The 20,722-nt window shown below is 46.7% G+C and overlaps 1 protein-coding gene across 1 annotated transcript in view; it reads left to right on the forward strand.

The window, feature by feature from the left end:
- LOC126535878 (calcium-activated chloride channel regulator 2-like) overlaps positions 1-20,722 on the forward strand; it is a 252,859-nt gene that overhangs the window by 120,954 nt on the left and 111,183 nt on the right. Inside the window, exons 6-7 of the mRNA XM_072287019.1 lie at positions 7,941-8,046; positions 16,790-17,020. Of these exons, the coding sequence (XP_072143120.1) occupies positions 7,941-8,046; positions 16,790-17,020 (337 nt within the window). The remainder of the gene's footprint in view (positions 1-7,940; positions 8,047-16,789; positions 17,021-20,722) is intronic.

The raw sequence follows: 20,722 nt of genomic DNA on the forward strand, positions 1-20,722 counted from the left end.
TTACTCTAGGAGTCGGTCGCGTAGATGTTCGAAGATCAATGCATCCGTCTCCTGTTGCATGGCACACAGTGCTGTTTGTCGCTTGCTCTTGACGCCCGGGACGGTGATGTTTACGTCGAGGAGCGCGGAGGCGTGCGGCGAAGGCGGCAGGGGGAGGAGTTGAGGCAAAGAGGCGATGCGAGTGCTGAACTCGGTGGCACGCTGACCCATGCCCGAGCTCTCGAGGGTGTGGAGGCGGCGCACGAGATGCTGACCCTGTGGCGACCTTTCCAGACGCTCGATGTGGTGAAGCGCTTGTTTCGGCGCGCGAAGTGAGGGCGGCCAATTTCCCGCTTCGGCGAGAGTTGCCCCCACTTGCGAGAAGCGGGAAAGCGCGTACATTTGGCGAACTGCGGTGCGGTGCTCGAAGTCGACGGCCTTCCAGTTGGCTGCACTGGCGTTGGTGAGTGGGAGCGCGTAGAACGCTCGCGACGTTGCGATCGAGTTGTAAACTCGGAGCGCAAGATGCGGTGTGCAGCCGCGGCCTCGGGCGAGCAGGGAGGGTGCGGCGCCTGCGACTTTCCTGTAGCCCCTGCAGAGTTGTGTGGTGGCCGCGTTAAAGTTGAGGCGGCAGTCGATGTGGAGGGCGAGGTATCAGACTTTTCTCTGCCACGGGAGGGGGCTTCCGCGCACCGAGAGAGTTGGCACTTCGAAGCGTGCACGGCTCGCACGGGGGTGAATTAGTAGCGCCTCGGTTTTTGACGCCGAGAGCTGAAGCCCTATGCTGCCGAGATATTCGTCCACGGCGTTGATCGCCGACTGAAGTGATTGACGCACTTGGTAGCCATGGTTCGTGGGCCCGCAAGCAAAAAAGAGCGATGTCATCAGCGTAAATCGCCACACGGACTTCGAAGGCTGTCAGGTTCGGGATGAAATCAGGGAGCCTTGCCAGCGCCAAGTTGAAGAGGAAAGGGCTGAGGACACTGCCCTGAGGAACACCAGAGGTCACGCTACGGGGGCTGCTTAGCGCCTCACCCACGCGCACTCTGAGCGTTCGGTCGTTAAGAAAGGCCGAGACATAGTCCAGTAGGCGGCCGGTGATACGCAGCTCGCGAAGCGCTTGAATGATGGTGCCGTGCGGGAGGCCGTCGAACGCGCGTTCCACATCGAGCAGCACCAGGTATCCGGCTTCGTGGCGGCTTGCCGCGTCCTCGAGCGTAGCGACAACGTCCGCGATGCAATCAGCTGTCGAGCGCAGTCGGCGGAAGCCGCTTTGTTCAGGGGCAAAGGCGTCTAGGGCGGAGGCAATTCATTCAAGGCGGTGAAAAGCCATGGACTCCATTGTTTTGCCGGGTACCGAGGTTAGCGATACTGGGCAATAGGAGTTTATGTTCGAGGCTGGTTTGTTGCGCTTGTGAATGGGAATGACGATCACCTCTTTCCAGTCGGCAGGAATGATGCCGCTGCGCAAGACCGAGTTGAAGACCTCGAGAAGTGACGGAAGCTGAGCTGCGTCAATGTTCCTCAGGACTTGATGAGTAACGCCGTGGGAACCGGGAGCGGAGCGGCGTTTGCGTCTGTTCAAGACGATGCGCAACTCGCTGAGCGTCAACTCAGCAGAACACAGCACTTCTACATGCTCCGGAATTGCGCTCGTTGGGAAATAGCGCATAGGAGCGAGGCGATCAACCATGTTGTGTGGCGGAAGTTCGACGGCGGCTGTGACAGGGCACACAGACGGCGGAGCGAACGTATCCGCGAAGAGTTCGGCTAATTGCTCGGCACTCAAGCCCCGGGCCACTGCGATGGAGAGTGCAGGGCGGCGGGGATCTTGGGACTAAGTTTCCTCTGTTTAATCCCGCAAAGTGTGTGCCCATCGCTGTGGTTACCAAATATGCCCAACGGTATGCTATCACTCAAGCCTTTCTGGCGACCTGAGCAACCAAGTCGCATGCTTTCTTCAACATGGCGTTGGCTTTCAATATGTCTATCCTCAAGTACTTTTCGCGGACTTCGCTCTCCGCTTACTCTCCAGTGTCATCTCTAACACTACTTGCTCGTGGTAGACACAACACAAAAACGCAACGATCTTAATGAAGTAATAATTACATGCTAGTTGGCATGCTGTCAAAGTACATTTCCACTGGACACCGCGATAGGAGCGTGGTACGGTCTTTGGGTGACATTATTGGTCTACAGCCTCGCTCAACGACACCCCATCGCCGTTTTTTTTTTGTCGAGAGGAGCATACTGGATTTCCTCTGAGTGTATTTTTGGTTTTAGGGTTTTAGCACGCCGGCTTATTCCGTTACGCTGATGGCGACCGTTGTCGTCAGGTGGCCGCCTCATTCTGGGCTTCGCCATCGCGATAGAGTACAGAAAACTGTGTTCACAAACAAACCATCGGGTTTCAAGCCCACGAATTTGCAGCATTCTGCATTTGGGAACTGGGCACGCTAACCATAACGCTGCCACCTCCCCCCCCCCCCCCCCCCCGCTTTCGGTTTATCTGCCTTCCCACTCCTCGTTTTCTTCACATGCGCAGGCAGGACGGACGCAGAAATGAAAAAAAAAGGTAAAGATTGCTTGCGCCGCTAGCTGACACATAACAGTAACTTTGGCAGGCTACTTTCTTTAAGGCACATGTGGGCTTGTGGCTGCGCGCATGTCGTCGCCTTAGCTTTATTGCAAATTTGCTTTCACTGACTTGCTTTTACAGAAATAGGGATTTTTTTAGGAAATGGCCTAGAGATGAAGGAGACGAAGCTGCTGCTGCATTAAAGTTAGGAATGGGCATTTTTGGTTTAAGCCTAGAAAACAAAAAATATTTCGAGGTCACGTTGCTGCCAATACGGGCCGACGCCACGTATCGACGAAAGGGCATCACACTGTCGATGCACGCGGCAGGTTACTGACTGATGAACACAGGAAATACGACTGTTTTTCACTTCTCGCAATTATTATACACAAGGCACCCGCCCCCATGACACTTATCTTTTACAACAGCGACCATGCCACGTGAACTTACACGACCGTCTGTGAAAAATTGCTTTTGGGAGCAGTGTTACCCCATGTGTAGACAGTCGAGACAGACATCAATTGAAAGCTAAGTCTCCGGACTACATACCCTGCAGCAACTTTTGCGATAGACGCCGTAGTTTATCACAGCTACTGATTTTGTCTCGAAAATCGCGTACAAATTTTCGTCGTTCCCATTTGCTTCCATTGCTGAATCTTTAACCACTCTGGTAACAAAATTCTTGCTTGCCAGAGAGTGATCACTGCATTTGGCTCGTGCGGTTTGTCATCCAGAACATGTCTGTAACCTGCCTTCGTTAATAATCAACAAGTAGCTTTTGTTCACGAAAAACCCGCTCATTACAATAAAAACGCGCTAGCTTCGTGCCGGAGCCGCTTGGGGCGCTAGTTGGTACGTGTCCAAAAAAGCTTGATAAGATTCATGCAGTGAAGAACTTTCCTGTACCCTGCTCAGCAGAAGATGTGCGCAGCTTCATGGGCCTATGCTCCTATTTTTGTCGGTTTGTTAAAAAAAATTGCGGATATCACCCGGCACTGACTGACCTTATAAAAAAGGACGCGGCGTTCTTTTGGGAAAATGAACAAGCCGACGCCTTCGACACCCTCATCCGCTGGCTAACAACGCCTGTGATATTAGGTCACTTTGTTCCATCACCACCAACTCAAGTTCGCACACATGCCAGTGGCCATGACATAGGTGCTGTCCTCTCCCAACAACCAAATGGACTGACAACGCAAATTATCTTTTTGAGATTACCACCCTATCTTAATAATCTTGATTTCCATATTTTGACACATACCGTCAATTAAGAGGAAGCTTTAGCTCGGGTGTTCCTATCTAAATACATGTAAAAGGAGAATTCGTTTTTCTCGGCAACCACTGCACCAAATTTCACGAGGTTTGTTGCATTTAAAAGAAAAACTTAAAATCTAGTGACTGTTGGTTTCGAATTTTCGAGTTAGGTCGTCAATTTTTTATTAAAAATTGGCGAAAATCGAAAATTTTCAGAAAACGAAACTATCAAGTTTACAACTCTGTAACTCAACAAAGACAAATGATAATACACTTCTGTGAATTGTATCTAATAGTACATCTAAAGCGGACAAAATTGATATCTTATAACTGAAATATAAAAAATTTAATAATAGGAAAATACAACTTTTGCAAAACCCTTGTAACCAACGTAACAAATTCACGTAAGATGTAAAATGACATATTTAATTTGTCCGCTTTGAATGATCTAATGGATGCCGTTTACAGAACCATGATATCATCTCTTGATGCAGAGCTATGAATTTGTAAACTTCGCGCTTCTATTTTTTTCAAACGGTCAAATATTTGAAAATCGTTTTAAGATAATTCGAGCCCTAAATCGAAATTCCGCTTCCAACAGTCACTAGAATTTAACTTCCTTTTCAAATGCAACAAATTTCATTAAAGTCGGTCCAGGGGTTATCTCATAAAAACGTTTTTGCGTTTTACATGTATTTGAATAGGCCGCGTCGGAGTTGGGCCCGAGCTAAAGCTTCCTCTTAAGGATCGGTCAAGAAGCTTGTCCGCGTCCAGATTATGGCGATGATTTTCACACTGTGGCATATACCCATGGCGGGGATCGGCCTAGAGAGAGAAAATATTTATTACGAATTGGCGAAACTTGCTCGTAGGGTGGAGTCCTTAGTTCAGGGCTCCATGGACTCGCGCCACACCACGTGCCCGCCGGATCAGCCGTCGCGGCTCTTGCGGGTCTAAGCTGGTCAGCGCAGTCTCCCAGGAGGAAGGTCAAGGAATAGTGGAGTAACCCGGAGGTTGTTGGAAATGATATACTCTAGGCTTTGCGCCACAGTAGGGACAGTATGAGGGATATTGTGTGGGGTGGAAGAGGTGACGATAAAAACACCGTGAAATAAATTAGTTTGAAGCTGTCGCTACGCGACGGCGTCTTCTCAATTAAAGGACTTATGTGTGTGTGTGGGGGGGGGGGGGGAGTGTCTCCTACGTTTTCTGTAATGTTCTAGAGTTTCAGTGTAGTTCAGCGGTTCGGCTGATGTGTCTTCTGGGTGGGACGGCTCTTCCAATGAAGCCCAGTTAGTGAGCTCTCGGGCTAACGCATAACCATGTTCATTACCATGGAGAGAGGCATGCGCAGCAGTCCAGATGATACGCACCCTGGGTAACGTTGTGGGGTTTAGTAACGTAAGGACGCGGTGTCTGTAGGGTGCCACCATTCCTTGTGCCAAAGTCCTGCAGGCAGTCTGTGAATCAGTGGCCACTGCGATGGGTCCATCTGGTGCCGCTATGGTTGAAGCGTGTACGATGGCTAAGGCGACAGCAGCCCCTTCTTTCTTGCCATCTCCACAGTGTTTAGCGTGGCAGAAGCCCTCAGAATGTCTCTATCTAGTATGACATGACAGTGGGCACGTCTCTGTGGGTACAGAGCCACGTCGGTGTATCGGACCGGTGTGTCCGATGTGCCATTGCCATTGAGTGGAGCCAGGGCTTGTGCACTTGCCTGTGTTTGGCCTTTACGACGGGCAGGGTGCATATTACGGGGAAGTGGGGCCACGTGAATTTTGTTTCGGAAGCTAAACGCAAGAAGTGTGCGGTCTTCTTGTTGTGGTTTTCTTGGTGTTTCGTATCCCAGCCGGCATAGAATAAGGCACCCTTGCATTGCTCGTTGGAGACGTTGAAATTGGCTGTCAAGGTGACCTTCGCCTAGTTCGCAGATAGGGTTGTGCACCCCGACTCGTAGTAGGTGCTTTGTGGACACATTTTGGGGTACTCCCCGCGCTGCCTTTAGTGCGTCTCGGTCTGAGTGAAGTTACGATAGTGGAGGTGGGGAGGTTAATCTGCTAATTATGAGGGCTTGCATGATTCGGAGTACATCTTTTTCTTGGAGTCCTTGTCGGCGTCTTGTAATGCGCTTTATCGTGTCTGTTACTTGGGTGATTTTTTTGGCGGAGTATGTGTAGGGCATGTGTGGCCTTCCCTTTGTATTGTATGTGAAGGCCTAGTGCGCGTAGTCTGTCTACCCTTGGACTAAGGTTGCCATTGAGATACAATATGATGGTTGGTAGAATATCAGCCTTGTTGCATTTTTTCAATACAAGTAGGAGCTCCGACTTCTCAGCTGCGCAGGTGAGTCCTCCGGCTGTTGCATACTCTTGTACTATGTTTACTGCTTCCTGTAGTACGTGTTGAATTGCGCCGGCCAACACTGTGGTCATCTAGATTGTTACTCAATCGGCGCACAGGGCGTGCTGCATGTTGGGAAGTTTTTTGAAGAGCGGTAGTAGCTTTGCCATCGCCATGTGGAACAGAGAGGGTGAGAGACCGAACCCTGGGGAGTCCCTCTGACAAAAAGTTTTATGATATCTGACCGAATTTCAGTCAGGCCGATGATGGCCATGCGATCAAATCGAAAGATTCGGACATAATCATAGATGCGTTTTCCACATCGGGAGGATCCAAGATTGTTTAGGATGGGGTCATGTGAGAGGTTGTCGAAGGCCCCCTTGAGGTCCAACGCCAGAATTGCTCTTGTTTGAGCTGTACTGGGACAATGCAGAACATTCTCTTTAAGTTGCAGGAGTATGTCCTGCGCAGACAGACCTAGTCGATAGCCGAATAAGGTATTGGGAAAGAATTGGTTCGCTTCGAGATAAGGCTGGAGGCGCATGAGAAATGCATGTGCGAAGAGTTTGCCGATACACGAAATCAGGGAAATGTGTCTTTGGAGGGACAATGGTTTCCCGGGTTTCGGAATTAAGGTAATATCGGCGTGCCGCCATTATTGCAGAAGCGTTCAGTTTTTCCAGTTGTCGTTGTAGTATGCAGTGAGTTGCCATGTGGCCTGATCATCGAGGTTTCGTAGTAGCGCGTAGTGAATGCTGTCTGCTCCGGGCGCCGTGTTACGTCTTATGCCATGTAGGGCCGCCCTCACTTATGTCTCTGTAATATCGCCGTCCAAGTGTGTTTCTTCCTCGTCTGGATAGTTTTTGCACTGCGGTCGGTGACCTGTAGCAATGTATCTCTGTTGCTGTGTTTGGAGGAGACCGTCATCATCAATTTGTTCTTTGTAAATGATAGTGCGGACGGGGTTGGTTGTGTGCGTTTTTTGTGCGTCGGGTTGAGTGGTCGTCTGAGGAGGGCCTAGAAGCTAGTGGTACATACGGTGCAGCGAACTAGCTTCAAGATGATCACCGCGTGTTGACGCCGAATATGATTCCCATAATATGACGCATACCCACAAGGAGGATCCGCCACAATGTGCCTCCACACTTTGATATTATAGTGATTTCAGTACAATGACATGCACCCAACGGATGATCGGCTATGAAGCGGCTTGCATATTTAAACTAAGTGAGATGAAATAAGAAAAAATAAGCAAACCGAAAACTGGTACTGCGCAACATTTGTTGTGCTGTACCAGTTTTAGAATGCAATACCAACTCCACCAATCCTCAATCCTAGTAAAGCAAACCTAAGATTTCTCACATAGGGTAGTACATGTGAGCGAGAGCACATGCGCCCGCTAGTTTCTTTTACGCCAAGAGAAGGAAGACAATAGGCACATTTATAACATTTTTTTAACCTCTTAATAAATGCTTCGCTTCAAATAGACTCCAACGTGTCCGTTAGATCGGTGAAATCCTTTTTTTTTTTTGCCATTCCTCCAGATGTACCCGCGAACAGGGCACCATTGCGATCCTCCACTGCCCTATTCGATCAGGATACGTGAATGCACATAGATCTTTGGCCAATCACAATGCACTGTTATCCTCTACGACTGATGATTCAGCACGAAGGTGATACGCGCTTAAAGACCTCTTGCCAAGATGATTGTTTTTGCCAGACTAGGGTTTTTAGCTAGGAAGTGCGGCATCCGCACAGGTGGCAATCGCCGTGTCCTCTTCGTGCACAGGTTAAGCGGACCGTCGCCTTTGCAGCCAACCAACTTTAGAGTGGTGCGCTCTGGTTCCCGACCCGGACGTCTGGTGCTTGTCATGGATGTTTCTGCAAGCATGGCAGTAAGTATCAATATTCAAGTAGCCTCACATGAGACAATAAGAATAAACACAGTGGATACTGAGGATACTGGTACTAAGCTAATACACAGCTTTGCTTTCTCGCATTTTTGATTATCTATAACATACTCTTCTTTGGTCGCGAAAATTTCGGTAGAAAAGCAACATTTCGAATCAGGCCATAAAAAAGCTTAAAATTTTGCCTGCTGTCGATGTCATTAAAAGTCGGTTTTTCCTTCAAGACGAAGCATTGATTGCGATAGCAAAGTAGTGGACAGCTATGCCAACAAAGGATAGTAGTTTTATCGCCCGCATAAACTTGCGAACATAGACCTACTAACTAGACTGACAAGTAGAGTCACGCGCGCACTCGCAAACATTAGCACATCTCACTCAATGACCGCGGAAACTCGCTGTGAAAATGTAGGAGCGGGGAAGCTAGGCAGCAGCAGCGAGTGCATCGACCTTTGTGCAGCGTTTGGCATCAGCGCGAACTAAGCGGCGAAAGCACAGCGCATGGGCGGGCTCTGTGGCCATCGTAGATGGCTTTCAAGATACAGCGGCCCTGGCGGGCGCCTGGAATAGACCATCGCTACCTTCCCTCCACGTCCTCGCACGACGGAATACGGGGCGCCTCCTCCCCGCGCGAGATTGAGCCGCGATCGCCGGCTCACCCCTCGCGCGCTTCCACTCGCGCATAAGCATATGGCGCGTGGCGACAATTTTATTGCATTTGGACTTTAAACAGAAACTTACGGTGATGCCAATGGCAACGCCGACGGGAGAAATGCGCCCGGAGGGTCCATATAAATGAATAATAATCAATTTGACAAAATCGTGAGACGTCGTTTGGTAGCAGCATTGCGAAGCTGCAACCCAGGTATTGGATTTTTCGAGCTTCAAATTTTCACCATACTGCGTGTTTCCACTACATATTTCTGTGATTAAAACGACAAGGGATTCAAAATTGCTTTTGCTGACCAAGCATTATAGCAGTGGGGTGCGGCATTGAAATTTGTGCCATATTCACCAATATATTTACTGATTTACAAATAACACTGTATTTTATTATGCATTTTATTATGCATTATGCATTTATTATTATAATGTGTGAGAATACATACATGGGCGTTCCATTTACTTTTAAGCTTCAATTCATAAAATGGCAGTTTCTTAAAAAGGTAAGTAGAACACATTGCACTTTGACCTCGAGTCTCGTGGCGTATATCTCGAAACACGTGTCATCTCTATAATTATTTCCAAGAGGATACGCCTTACAAACTCACCCGTTGCAATCCCCAAATTCCGATATGTACGTGTAGTAAAGTAATTATTTATAAAGTTCGGTGATTTTTGTAAGCTAGTCGATTCGTCATTTTAATTTTTCGTCCCAGTAGTCTCCGACGCTTCGAGTAATCAAGCACACAGACTACAATGCGGCTCCCTTCTTGAGGCGAGTAATAAAAGTTATATATGGTTTTAGAAAAATACACTTTGCATGTCGCGGGTTGGAATTCCCTCAGCATCACAGAAAATATACAGCATTTTTTTTGTCATTGAAGAGGGGCCGATAACGGCGGCACATACAAACTGGTAAAAGTTGCCGTCCAAGGGGTTCATTGAATTGCGCCCACATACCTGTGGCCCACTTGTGGCAAAGGAGGTCTATTGAAAAGCGCCACGTACCCAGTGGCGCACATGCCGAGCAGCCCACGCTGGTCCGACGGTAAGCCTGTTCCCGCGGCATAGCAAGTGGCTTGACGCTGTACCCATTATACCAGCGACCACGCAGTGACTCAAGTTGGCTGGAAAACGGTTAGAGGGCCAGTCAGTCCGATTGCCAGGGAGGTAATCTCTAAACGTGAGTAAAGTTCCCTAATAATGCATGCTAATCACATTAGATTATGTACTAGGTGTTCCTTCGAAGACATTATGCAATTTTTAGAAACTCGTGTGATGGAAGCATGATAGAAGCTTGAGCTGTACTGCTCAAGAAGTGGACATTATTTGCATTATAAATGTAAATGCCTAATTAGCCAGTCAGCAAAAAAATTGTTAGGTACTTTACGGCCTAAATTGCAATTTACGAATCGTAGCCAGAGATATCACAAGGTGGATTGGATGGAATCATTTCCGGATTCAATAAAAATTTTCGAACTTAACAAAGAAATTCATTGGCCATCCTATTACTTTCGTGCTTCAAGGTATAAACGGTGGCACAAAATGGATATCATGAAAATCATGTCATATACACCAAATTCTTTTCAAGTAGGTATTCCTTGCAGGCTAACCGCTACGATGATTTGCAAATTATAATATGTACCGTAAGGCAATTAGTAAAACAATGTATTCAATGGAATTTTATTCATTATAAGATTTGAATTTCAATTTTTCGTGCAAGTTATGGTGGCCTTTTGGCGTAGACCACCCCAAGCACTAGAATTGTGGAATCGCGGACAGAAAAATTAAGAAATATTGCTGTCTTCGCGGAAACACCTGGTACGCTTAATTCATCTTTAAGCGCTAGTGGGTTCTTTCAGCACCGCAAATCCTCTAGCGAAGTATTGCGCCAAAGGATACGTTAAAGCAAGCATACCTTTGTCCTACCGAATATAAAGGAATGAAATACTAGTTTCGTGTAAGGAGTGACTTCGCAGTTAGTGCATACCCTTTTATGTGCTTGAGAGGGGTCGCCTAATGAAACTGGAAATTTTATAAGCTTCGTTCTGGCTGAACATAAAAAAATGCGACAGAGCCCATCAGCACGAATTTAGACATTAATGCGATGAGCTTTGAAGCAATGTATTATTAATACTCCGTGCTGCTACCACGCACACGTGTCATGTGTGAGGCGTATGCTGACAAACTCCTGTTTAGAGCTTCCCTATGGACACGTTGCGCCATCTACCGCAGCGACGTCCCCACGTGACGCGTGGTAAGATTATCTAAATACATATGAAGCCAGTTCGGCTCCGCCCAGCACCGAAATTAAATTAATTTTTCTTGACCATTGAAGAGCCGCACCTACCCAGTGGTCCGAGTTCGAGAGAAACACCGTAGGGCGCCCCAGGCCGAGTTGCACATGCCCATTACAACTGGGCCGGGCAAACATGAGGGACATGTTTGCTGTCAATATAGTCTCCGAGCGCAAAATGACGATGCGTCTTCCGTCTGCACTCATGAAGTCCTGTGAACATACGATGGAAGAGAACTTTCACGTGCAGGAATCGCGACTGGTTGCAGCTGCTTCCCTACTTCGGTCCTTATGAGTGTGTCAGAAATGCTGCGCCAGAGGTTGAAAGGCGTTAGCAGAGGGCCCGTAGAAATGCGGCCGCCGTGGCAGGTTTCCATCCCGCGACTTCGTGCTTAGCAGCCCAGCACCATAGCCACTAAGCAACCACGGCGGGTAATCTTTAGATTCACCATGGTTATTTGCAAATTTGGTCTTGATGGAATGTCTTGTCGATTTGCACAGAGATAACGGTTTATTATTTTTTTTTTACACGTGTAGTGCATTGGATGGTTCTGCGCATGCTAATCTTATCTGTATAATATATGCGTGTCTCTATGCAATACATTCAGTTTCCAGTTGGCGTTCTTTCTCTCCCTTCTTCTTTGCACTTCGTTTTGTTGCGCCACAACCAGCATTTCCAGCATGAGCCAGCTAGCCCAACATCGCACTCTACATTGAAGAGCGGCACGTACGTAGTAACACAAGTTGCCGAAACGTGTTAACCCATGACTGGCACATACACAATGTCGCATACCTAGTGATCCAAGTTGGCCTGACGATTGAGCCCGGTTCTATCAGCACATCCGCCCGATTCTTAGAGACATAGATAGGCCGAAAGTTAGACCCCTTTAATTGCGCGAAGTATCGTAAGAATGCAAATTGCTTCTATACTGGCTTTCTCCAATTAAATAGGATTTCACATTAACAAGCGCGTTCAGAGTGGCTAACATGCTGTTAAAGAATTACACAAGTCGGATTTACCATTGTTTTCCAGCGGGTACCTTCCCATATCGGCGTAGCAAGCAACGAGGTCATTGGAAGTCTAGTACGCCGAGCGCTGCCGTTGAAGTAAACGAAGGACACTCTCCGGTATGTAAAAAGAGACACGAAGAAGGCCATTTTAAGCCACTTCTGTTCGTTGTGGTCTCCACCACATCAGCCTTGTGTGAATATGGCACAGATCTGATGCGTCTGTATGAGGTCAGCGTCCGTACATGGTCAGCGCAAACATGGTATATCCCATCCACACAGGGTCAGCACAAACTCGTGCTTGGCAGGGCAAGACAATACTTGGTGCATCATCGACTTGTGTGCATTGTTGATATTGACACGTGTACTTCTTTATCTCTATTGGGTGACCACTTCTCACCGCCTAACAAATGTTATCGCACAGCGCAGGACGCGCCTGCATGTGAAAGAAGTTTCTGGAATGTTATCGATGGTTCCGTCCACTGTCTTTCACCGCAACTTGCGTATTCTGATTGCATGTATGCGCGACTCGAATGGTGTAGAACTTTGTGGAAGACACGCGGCTCTCAGTGGTTACTCTGGAACGTTCGACGACTCATCTATAAAAGCCGACGCGCTTGACCCGCTGATCAGATTCTCGACGATCGCCGAGTGTGTTCGCCGCTGCCGTTGTTCTTTGAGTGTAGCCTGTTTTTGAGGGCACAAGTTCGCCCAATAAAACGCTCGTTTCGTTAAGCACAGTTTTGCTGCCTTCTTAACCGTCCCTACCAAGTGACAATATCTTGGTGAAATTAAACATTACTTACTAAAGGGTGTTCAAGTAGAGCCACAACGTGAGATAATATATTCTATCTCAGTAGTTCATTGCAGCACTGTGGAGGCTACAGGACATTTTAGCCAGTGGGATGACCTAACACCCCTCAAGATATTTTCATCCGTACCACGTCATCTGCTCAGAGTCTACTGTGCCATCCGGTACGGTTGGTGGACTGGCACAACAAATGTTTTGGCGTTGTAACCATAAGATGGGTTTTCTTGAATGCGACAGCAGGGCCCCCTTTATCTGCGGTTCCTTGCAGCCCGATTGGCCAGCATGGCGAAGGCCAGTATAAATGCCGCATCATAGCTCGGCGTCTATTTGGTGCAGCAGAAGCTTGATAGGGCGAGTTGGTTTTGCATACTTAGCGCCTTGTCCATCGTACATGTTGTTCTTTTAGTCCTCGTCTTCGTAGCGCTCTTTTCATCAAGTCTATTTGGTGTTTGCTCGCCACCTTCATCACGTACAATACTAGAGCGGAGCAGTAAATTAACGATGAAGTGATAAAATAGGTCTCAATAGTGCACAGCATCGTCAATTTGTGACCTGTGCCTAATGCTGCGGCCCCATCTGCTAACTGGAAATGAAATCATTTTTAGGGCTCGCCATCACCTCTATAGTCCTAACAGTGCCGAATTAAACATGTGATCTGAATAATAACGACAAAATGCATACCTGATGCTTTGCTCTCAGCGTGCGATTAGAGAAAGCGATGACTGCTGTCACAGCAGAGAGGCAATAGCAAGTGTAAATTGCGATTTAATCGGGTGGTGTGTTGTTGCGCAATCGCAGTTAGGGTAGCTATTACGGTTACAGGCAGTAAACGACACAGGGGCGCTATAACGTAAAACTATTCCAATCTTTTCTTTCCAATTCTGACATCAGCCCACCGCGATTGGTCAAAAACTTTTTTGGACCACCCCCACTTCACCTGTCTGTCACGCGACGTCGCGAAAACCGCGATCTGATATGACGTGTACACACTGATTATGCATAATTTGACCAAACAAAACAAAATAAGTTATTTCTGATTAGACGCCTTTTTGCCATTAGCCCTCGGCTATTGGTAAAAAGTTCTCCTGCTGCACCCACTTCACCAGCCTGTCACGCGACATCACAAAACCGCAAAAACTTACCGCATCAAATTCACGCGTACGCGTTGAAGATGCAGTAATATGCCGAACAAAACTGATTTTTTTTTCTGAATAGCCGCAGGCTGCCCCGTTCTGAAAGGAATAAAAGATGGCTGCCGCCCATCGCTCCGGCCCTGGCTACTCGGCCCTGCCGGAGACCATGGGTTTATTTGCGTGTAATAAAGCTTTTTGAGTGGCCGTGTAACGTTTTCGAGAACTTTCGGCATGTTTACAACCTCATTCTGCCAACTCTTCTTTGCTGAGGATCCGTTTAAGCGTCATTCTTAAGCTTCCGTTGCATGCCGCCGCGACTGTCGACGAGCCACCGTAAACTAAGTAAGAGAAAGCGGACCAATCGCAGATGCCCGCACCACCCTCTTCATCCGGTTATCGATATTCAGTGCAGTGGCTCGGCCCCACCGAATCACTTTCCACTTGAGCGCGCTTCTCGCCTCTTGTGAGCGAATTAGATCAGACAAGCCGCTCAGTGCAGGCGATGTTATTCGTTTTTCAAGCAAACAAAAGTGACCTCCTATGAACGAGGGGAGCATTTGATCGGTCTGTTCAGACAACCCTGCGGGTGACCGCCCGATGCTTGCGTCGCGGTTACGCAAATTTGACGTCAGGAGATTGGAATAAAAACATATTGGAATAGCTTCACGTTATACGGCCCCAGTTCTCCTGCCCTATACGAAGTGCATGCGCAAAGAGCGGGAAATGTTGTCCCGTCAATAAGCAGGCAGTTAAGCCCAGAGCTATATTACGCTGCGCGATGATATTGTTTTGTACACGTCGTACCTTCGGCAGAGCGCAAGGTACGTGTGCGATAGAGTATAGATGAACTGAAGTGCAAGAGGGCACCACACTCAAATGCAAGTGATAATTTGTTCCCGCGATGACGTTGGATATTTAAAAGAGAGTTGCTTGGGCTCCTCCTCAAGTTCCTGCATTATATAGGGTTTGAAAGTCAATGGTGAGCCGTGTGGACCGTCGAGATTTGGAAAACGCACAGCGTATTCAGCTCCGTGGTAACTTGTTTTTGACACCTGTTGTTGTTAGCTGACTGTGTAATGTTTCATACCGGATCGCGTTTGACAGGGGGCGTCCAGGTGGAGCCATTTCCGCCAATATTTACAAGTCTAGGTTGGCCTGCAACAAGCAGCACCCCTCCTCCTCCTTCCTGTTAAAACAGTGACGCCAAAGTAGAGCTGCAGGAGGAAGTAATAGGAAGAATGGCCGTAACGTCATCCATTCCTGTTGGTGAAAATGGACGTCATAAAAATCACTTGGAGGCATTTCACACATAAAAGTAAAGAATAACGATATGCCGTAATGCAGGCGGATGCGATCCCGTGTTCCCGCATAATGCTCCAACGAGTCCAAACTGAATATCGTCAAATTACCGCATAGCCTTTAGCTGTGTCGGCTTGTCGTTAATCGACAACTCGAATACTTTGCGACTCCCTTAATCATCATCATCATCGTCAGCCTATTTTATGTCCACTGCAGGACGAAGGCCTCTCCCCGCGATCTCCAATTACCCCTGTCCTGCGCCAGCCGATTCCAACTAGCACCCGCAAATTTCCAAATTTCGTCGCACCATGTAGTCTTCTGTGGTCCTCTACTGCGCTTCCCTTGACTCGGTACCAATTTTATCACCATAATTGTCGAACGGTTATATACTCTATGCATTACATGACTTGCCCAGCGCCATTTTTTTCTCTTCATGTCAATTAGAATGTCGTCTATACCCTGACTCATACCGCTGTCTTTCTGTCACTTAAAGTTATGCCTAGCATTCTTCGTTCCATCGCTCTTTGCGCAGTCCTTAATTTTTCCTCAAGTTACTTTGTCAGTCTTCAAGTCTCGGCCCCATATGTCAGCACCGGTAAAATGCACTGATTGTATACCTTCCTTTTCAATGGTAACGGTAAACTTCCAGTCAGGAGCTCACGATGTCTGCCGTATGTGAACCAACCCATTTTTACTCTTCTGTGAATTTCCTTGTCGTGGTCAGAGTTCCCTATGATTAGTTGACCTAGGTAAACGTGCTCCTTCACAGACTCTAGAGCCTGACTGGCGATCCTGAATTCTTGTTCCCTTGTCCGGTTATTCATCATTATCTTTGTCTTCTACATATTATTCTTCAGGCCCACTCTTACACTCTCTCTGTTAAGGTCCTCAATCATTTGTTGTAACTCGTCTGCAGTGTTTCTAAAGGAGTACTAATCAAATTTGATATATCGTTATAATTGGTAATAATTTTTCACCTGACTAAATGGTTTTACCAAATGGTTCACCTAACATGCAAGAATTCGGCGGTGCCAGTGAACTTGCAGAGGCAGCCAAATGGCTACCGCTGGCGGCTGACTCGTCCTGGTGGCTGTCTTGCAAGACCGAAAAAATGACTGCTCCGCGCAGTAGTAGTAAGAAATCAGCAGCCGCGCGCTCTGGCGGCTGAGCTGCCATTCTAATGTTGTGTCGTTGCTCTCTACAAATTCCACGCAGCGTTTTCAAACTGAGTGGACATGTTGTCGTACACACAAACGCCGAGTGCCAACAATTTTGACAGTATTGTGCAAATTCAGGTGTAGCTATAAATTATTCTACAAGCAGAAGTCTCTGGCGAAAATAAATGCTGATTCATATTGCTGACCTTGCAAAAAATATATTTTATCGAATAAATAGTGCTTGAGATGATGGTCAGTCTCACATCAGTTGAACGCACCCCCAATATCGTGATCGTACACTATACAATTTCGTGTTAGACCTTGAATCCTAAGACAACCTTGTTTACTGCTTCTGTGACCACAGCAGGGTGACCGCTTGGCACAACTGAGGCGATCCGTATGCCGATTCCTGGAGGACGGTGCTCCCGATCATTCCTTGGAGCTGTCAATGGTAGTCTTCAGCCAGAAGGCACTGATCCTTGAACCCTTGGCGAAGCTTAACGACACCGTACGGAGGAGATTGAAGGAGACCGCGTTGCCTGTTTCCGTCGGTGGAAGAACCTCCATGGGAGCTGGGATCACTGCGGCTCTTAAGGTAGGCAAAAAAAAAAGAAACATCGCAGTTTCGCCAGAAACGCCAAGCATCGATTGCTATAGCAAATTTACAGACAGCCATAGGAAGTAAGGGAGCACTTATATAGGCCGTATCAACTTGTAAAACATTCGCTTGCTAACTAAATTAACAAACATTGTGTCAGCTCGCACAGCAAACACATCGATGACCGCGGACACTCGCTGTCGAAACGCTGGCGCGGCGGCAGCAGCAAGCGAATTTCGCTGCAACGCAAGCTGAGCACACAGCGCGCACCAAGGTCGACGCACGCAGATCGCGATACGGCCGCGCCGCCACAGACGCAGTGGACGGCGGCGCAGAATGCCGCCTCGCAACGATAGGTGCCTCGTGCGCGAAAGTAGACGGCAAGCACCGCTCTTCCTTTTCGTGCGGGCGAGATTAATCCGCGATCTTCGGCTCCGCTCGCACGCTTTGCGATGCTGTTATAGCCCTTGGACTTTATACGGTACATCACGGTGGCGACAGTAAAGGCTGTTTCATAAGCTGCGACGGGAACGATGAAAATTAGTGCAGTCGCACGCGTCGCAATGCGATTTTTAGAGAGCCCATTTCACATGATTGCGATTTCAACAACGCGACATGTGCGACGCCCAGGGTTGCTTAATTCCAGGTTTCGTGGCACACGCTGCATCATTTTTTTATTGTAATGAAGAAAACGTTTACATTATAACATTATTGACTGTTCTTGCTATAGGAGCAAATAATATGCACGTTTAGTAATTTAAAAAACGTGTTAAGATTTGTTTTGGAGTGTGCGACGGTGGTTTCTAAAGTTCAGTGCGACATGGCGCGCGTAAACAGCAGTTCGCATGTGGTTTAGCGTTGTGTGTTGTCTCATCTGCCTTCTATGACCGTTTCGGTCTGCCTGCGCTACAACAATCTACAAGATGACCTATCGACAATTTCATATAGCTACCCTCACCGCATTTGCAGTATTCGGAATGTGGCTTCCACGAAGTCGTCGTGATAGCCCGATTAGATCCTCGTGCTACCCGCGCTCGGCGTCAGCTTCTGGAAAAATGATGTGTGTATATTGCTCGTGATTGCGCATATGCGGTGCCTGCTCCTAGCCATATTCTTGCGCCAAAAGCAACAAGAACCACCAAACCGAAAGCCCGCGTGATCCCCTGAACGAAGCCGCAAATGATCTGTCTGATTACTGGACGTGGAATAAAAATTGTGTTGTGAAATTCAACCTGAGCGCTACCCTGGTTCGTCCATCGCCGTCCGTGCGCTTTGAATATATATATATATATATATATATATATATATATATATATATATATATATATATATATATATAATACACAGTGAAGCGGACGCGCGTATGAAGCGGTTTATTGACGTTTCGGCCGGGGTCCGGCCTTCATTTGATTCATCTCATTCTGATGAAGGCCGGACCCCAGCCGAAACGTCAATAAACCGCTTCATACGTGCGTCTGCTTCACTGTGAATATTTACCCGGACCCAGAACTGCTTTCTTTCTGGTATATATATATATATATATATACACGGGAGTTCTCTCTTATAATTTCTAAAGGCGCAAAAGCCAACGCATCAAATGTTTTGGACAGTTAACGTGACTTTTGTAGAAACCTGTAAATTGTAACATAGCATTCTAAGAGACACGCTTCTCGTCCCCTTTGTTGTCCTTTGTCTCGCGCGGGTAGTATACTCGGAGCTTCTAACAAGAAGACCATATCAATACGCGCTATCCATAACGCAGGATCGTAGGCCCACGGCAGGCGCACTTGCTGTAGAGTTTTTCAGCTTTCTGCTCAGCCTCGCACGCCGCTCACGGTTAGCCTGTTTTGTGGAAATAAATATTATTGTTATATTATTAATGTTATTAGATATTACAGTTTATACACTGTAATTTATAGCAATCATTCAGATTTCTTAAGCTAGTCATGCATTTAACCCGTATTAGATCAACATTGTTGCGACATGCTTACGGCAGTCATTTCAAACTAGATTGCTCAGCCAGAGAAAGTGCAAATGAAAGTCTAAATGTATGTTCCAATGAGATATTCCTAAAGAGATTATATTGGAAGAATTTTATGCCTGCTTGCATTTCGTGCAATTCAATGTTCAGAGCTGGAAAAACTGATTATTTTTTCTGTTGTCGAAAGGCTGCTTCAATGTCGATAGCAAGCTATAATTATTAATTTCGAAAGTCTTAAGCAATGACTACATCTCTAAGCTTATCAATGCGTTTTTACTCCACGAACACAATTAACTTTTCTTTCTCCCTCTCATTGACAGCCATGTTCACTTTCATAAGTATCAGGATGCGAACATTTTGGAGTTTGTCCTGAGCATTTGTCTGCACCCTATTGTGTGCATGTTTGTATCAAGTTCTGGTGTTGCAATCGCAGTGATCTACGCATATTTTTATATTGCAACAAACTAATTTATTGAACCTTGTTTTCAAATCTACGTTTCCATGCAGTGAGGACCACATTGATAAGCAAGAAAAGTTGCAGATTCAGTGCACATGTTGGAATCTATGCGAAGTGAAGTTTTTGTCAAAGGGTCAATTAAATGCTATTAAAGTAGCGGCGATATATACAATTGGTCTTATTTTCAACAATCCAACATGTCACCTTTTGCAACGTTTGCTTATGCACCGCATAGATCATAACCTTAATGTCGTGTAATGTTTATGCACTAGACTGCTCAAAAACTATAGCGAAATGCAAACGGCAGTTAATGTTGATGCACACTGTGAAACATCAACACAGGGACGTTTGTTGAGGAAGGATTGGTGCGAGGTGTATGCAGATGAATAAATCACATGTGCTTATTTACTTGTTTTTTTTTTTCTTGCAAGCTGCAAGGTTGGAGTATTAGGTAAGGGGGAATAAAAAGTAGTTACAAAAGGAAGAAGGGTACAACATTAAGAAAAAGCAAGCAAAAAATCAGCACTAATACAAAGCACCAACTAGCCCTAAGTGCTTTACTGGCACAACATTTTACAATACTTAACAAACAATAACAGAAAAAAATTACTGCCCATGCATCCTGTACAGATGATAAACCAGCGAAGCTGAAACGTGCGGCCCCGGTGTTTTTTACTGGGTTGATCCCCACGGTTTATTTAGGTATTTCTACATTATTTGTTATGTCTGTGCTTCTTAATGAGGTGACGCACACGTTTGGCTTGGGTTTATCACATTTTTCATTTGGAATGCCACACATCACGCTTCGCAAGATCACCATCATGGAAAGGGCAATGAGTGGCTCATTGTGTTAATCCAGCGGGTCCATCAAAGTCTTTCTGAATTATGTTAAGCATTTGTGTTTTGTAATGCGTTAATCATAGTATTTATGACTCAGTTATGCACTGTAGTTACTAAAGGACGCACTTAGGCTGCACATTCCGTTTAAATAAATACAGGTACACATTTTATGCTTATTTGGATGTCGGAGAGAGACAGCTGCACGCGTGCTCTGCTGCGAGAGAGAAACGACGTCACTGTCGGTGTGACCAATGGCCCAGCACACCTTTGCTGCGAGATAATTATGACATCATGATCTTGTCTTAACCCCGTCCCCTCTGTGTCCCTTTCCTGCAATAATACGTAGATAAATGCATATGTTTTAAATGCATAAGCATTTTTATGTCTACCCAACAAGAAATTTCTCTGTCCATCATGCAAG

Source organism: Dermacentor andersoni, chromosome 3, assembly GCF_023375885.2.
Source record: "Dermacentor andersoni chromosome 3, qqDerAnde1_hic_scaffold, whole genome shotgun sequence".
In the NCBI taxonomy this organism is placed as follows: domain Eukaryota; kingdom Metazoa; phylum Arthropoda; class Arachnida; order Ixodida; family Ixodidae; genus Dermacentor; species Dermacentor andersoni.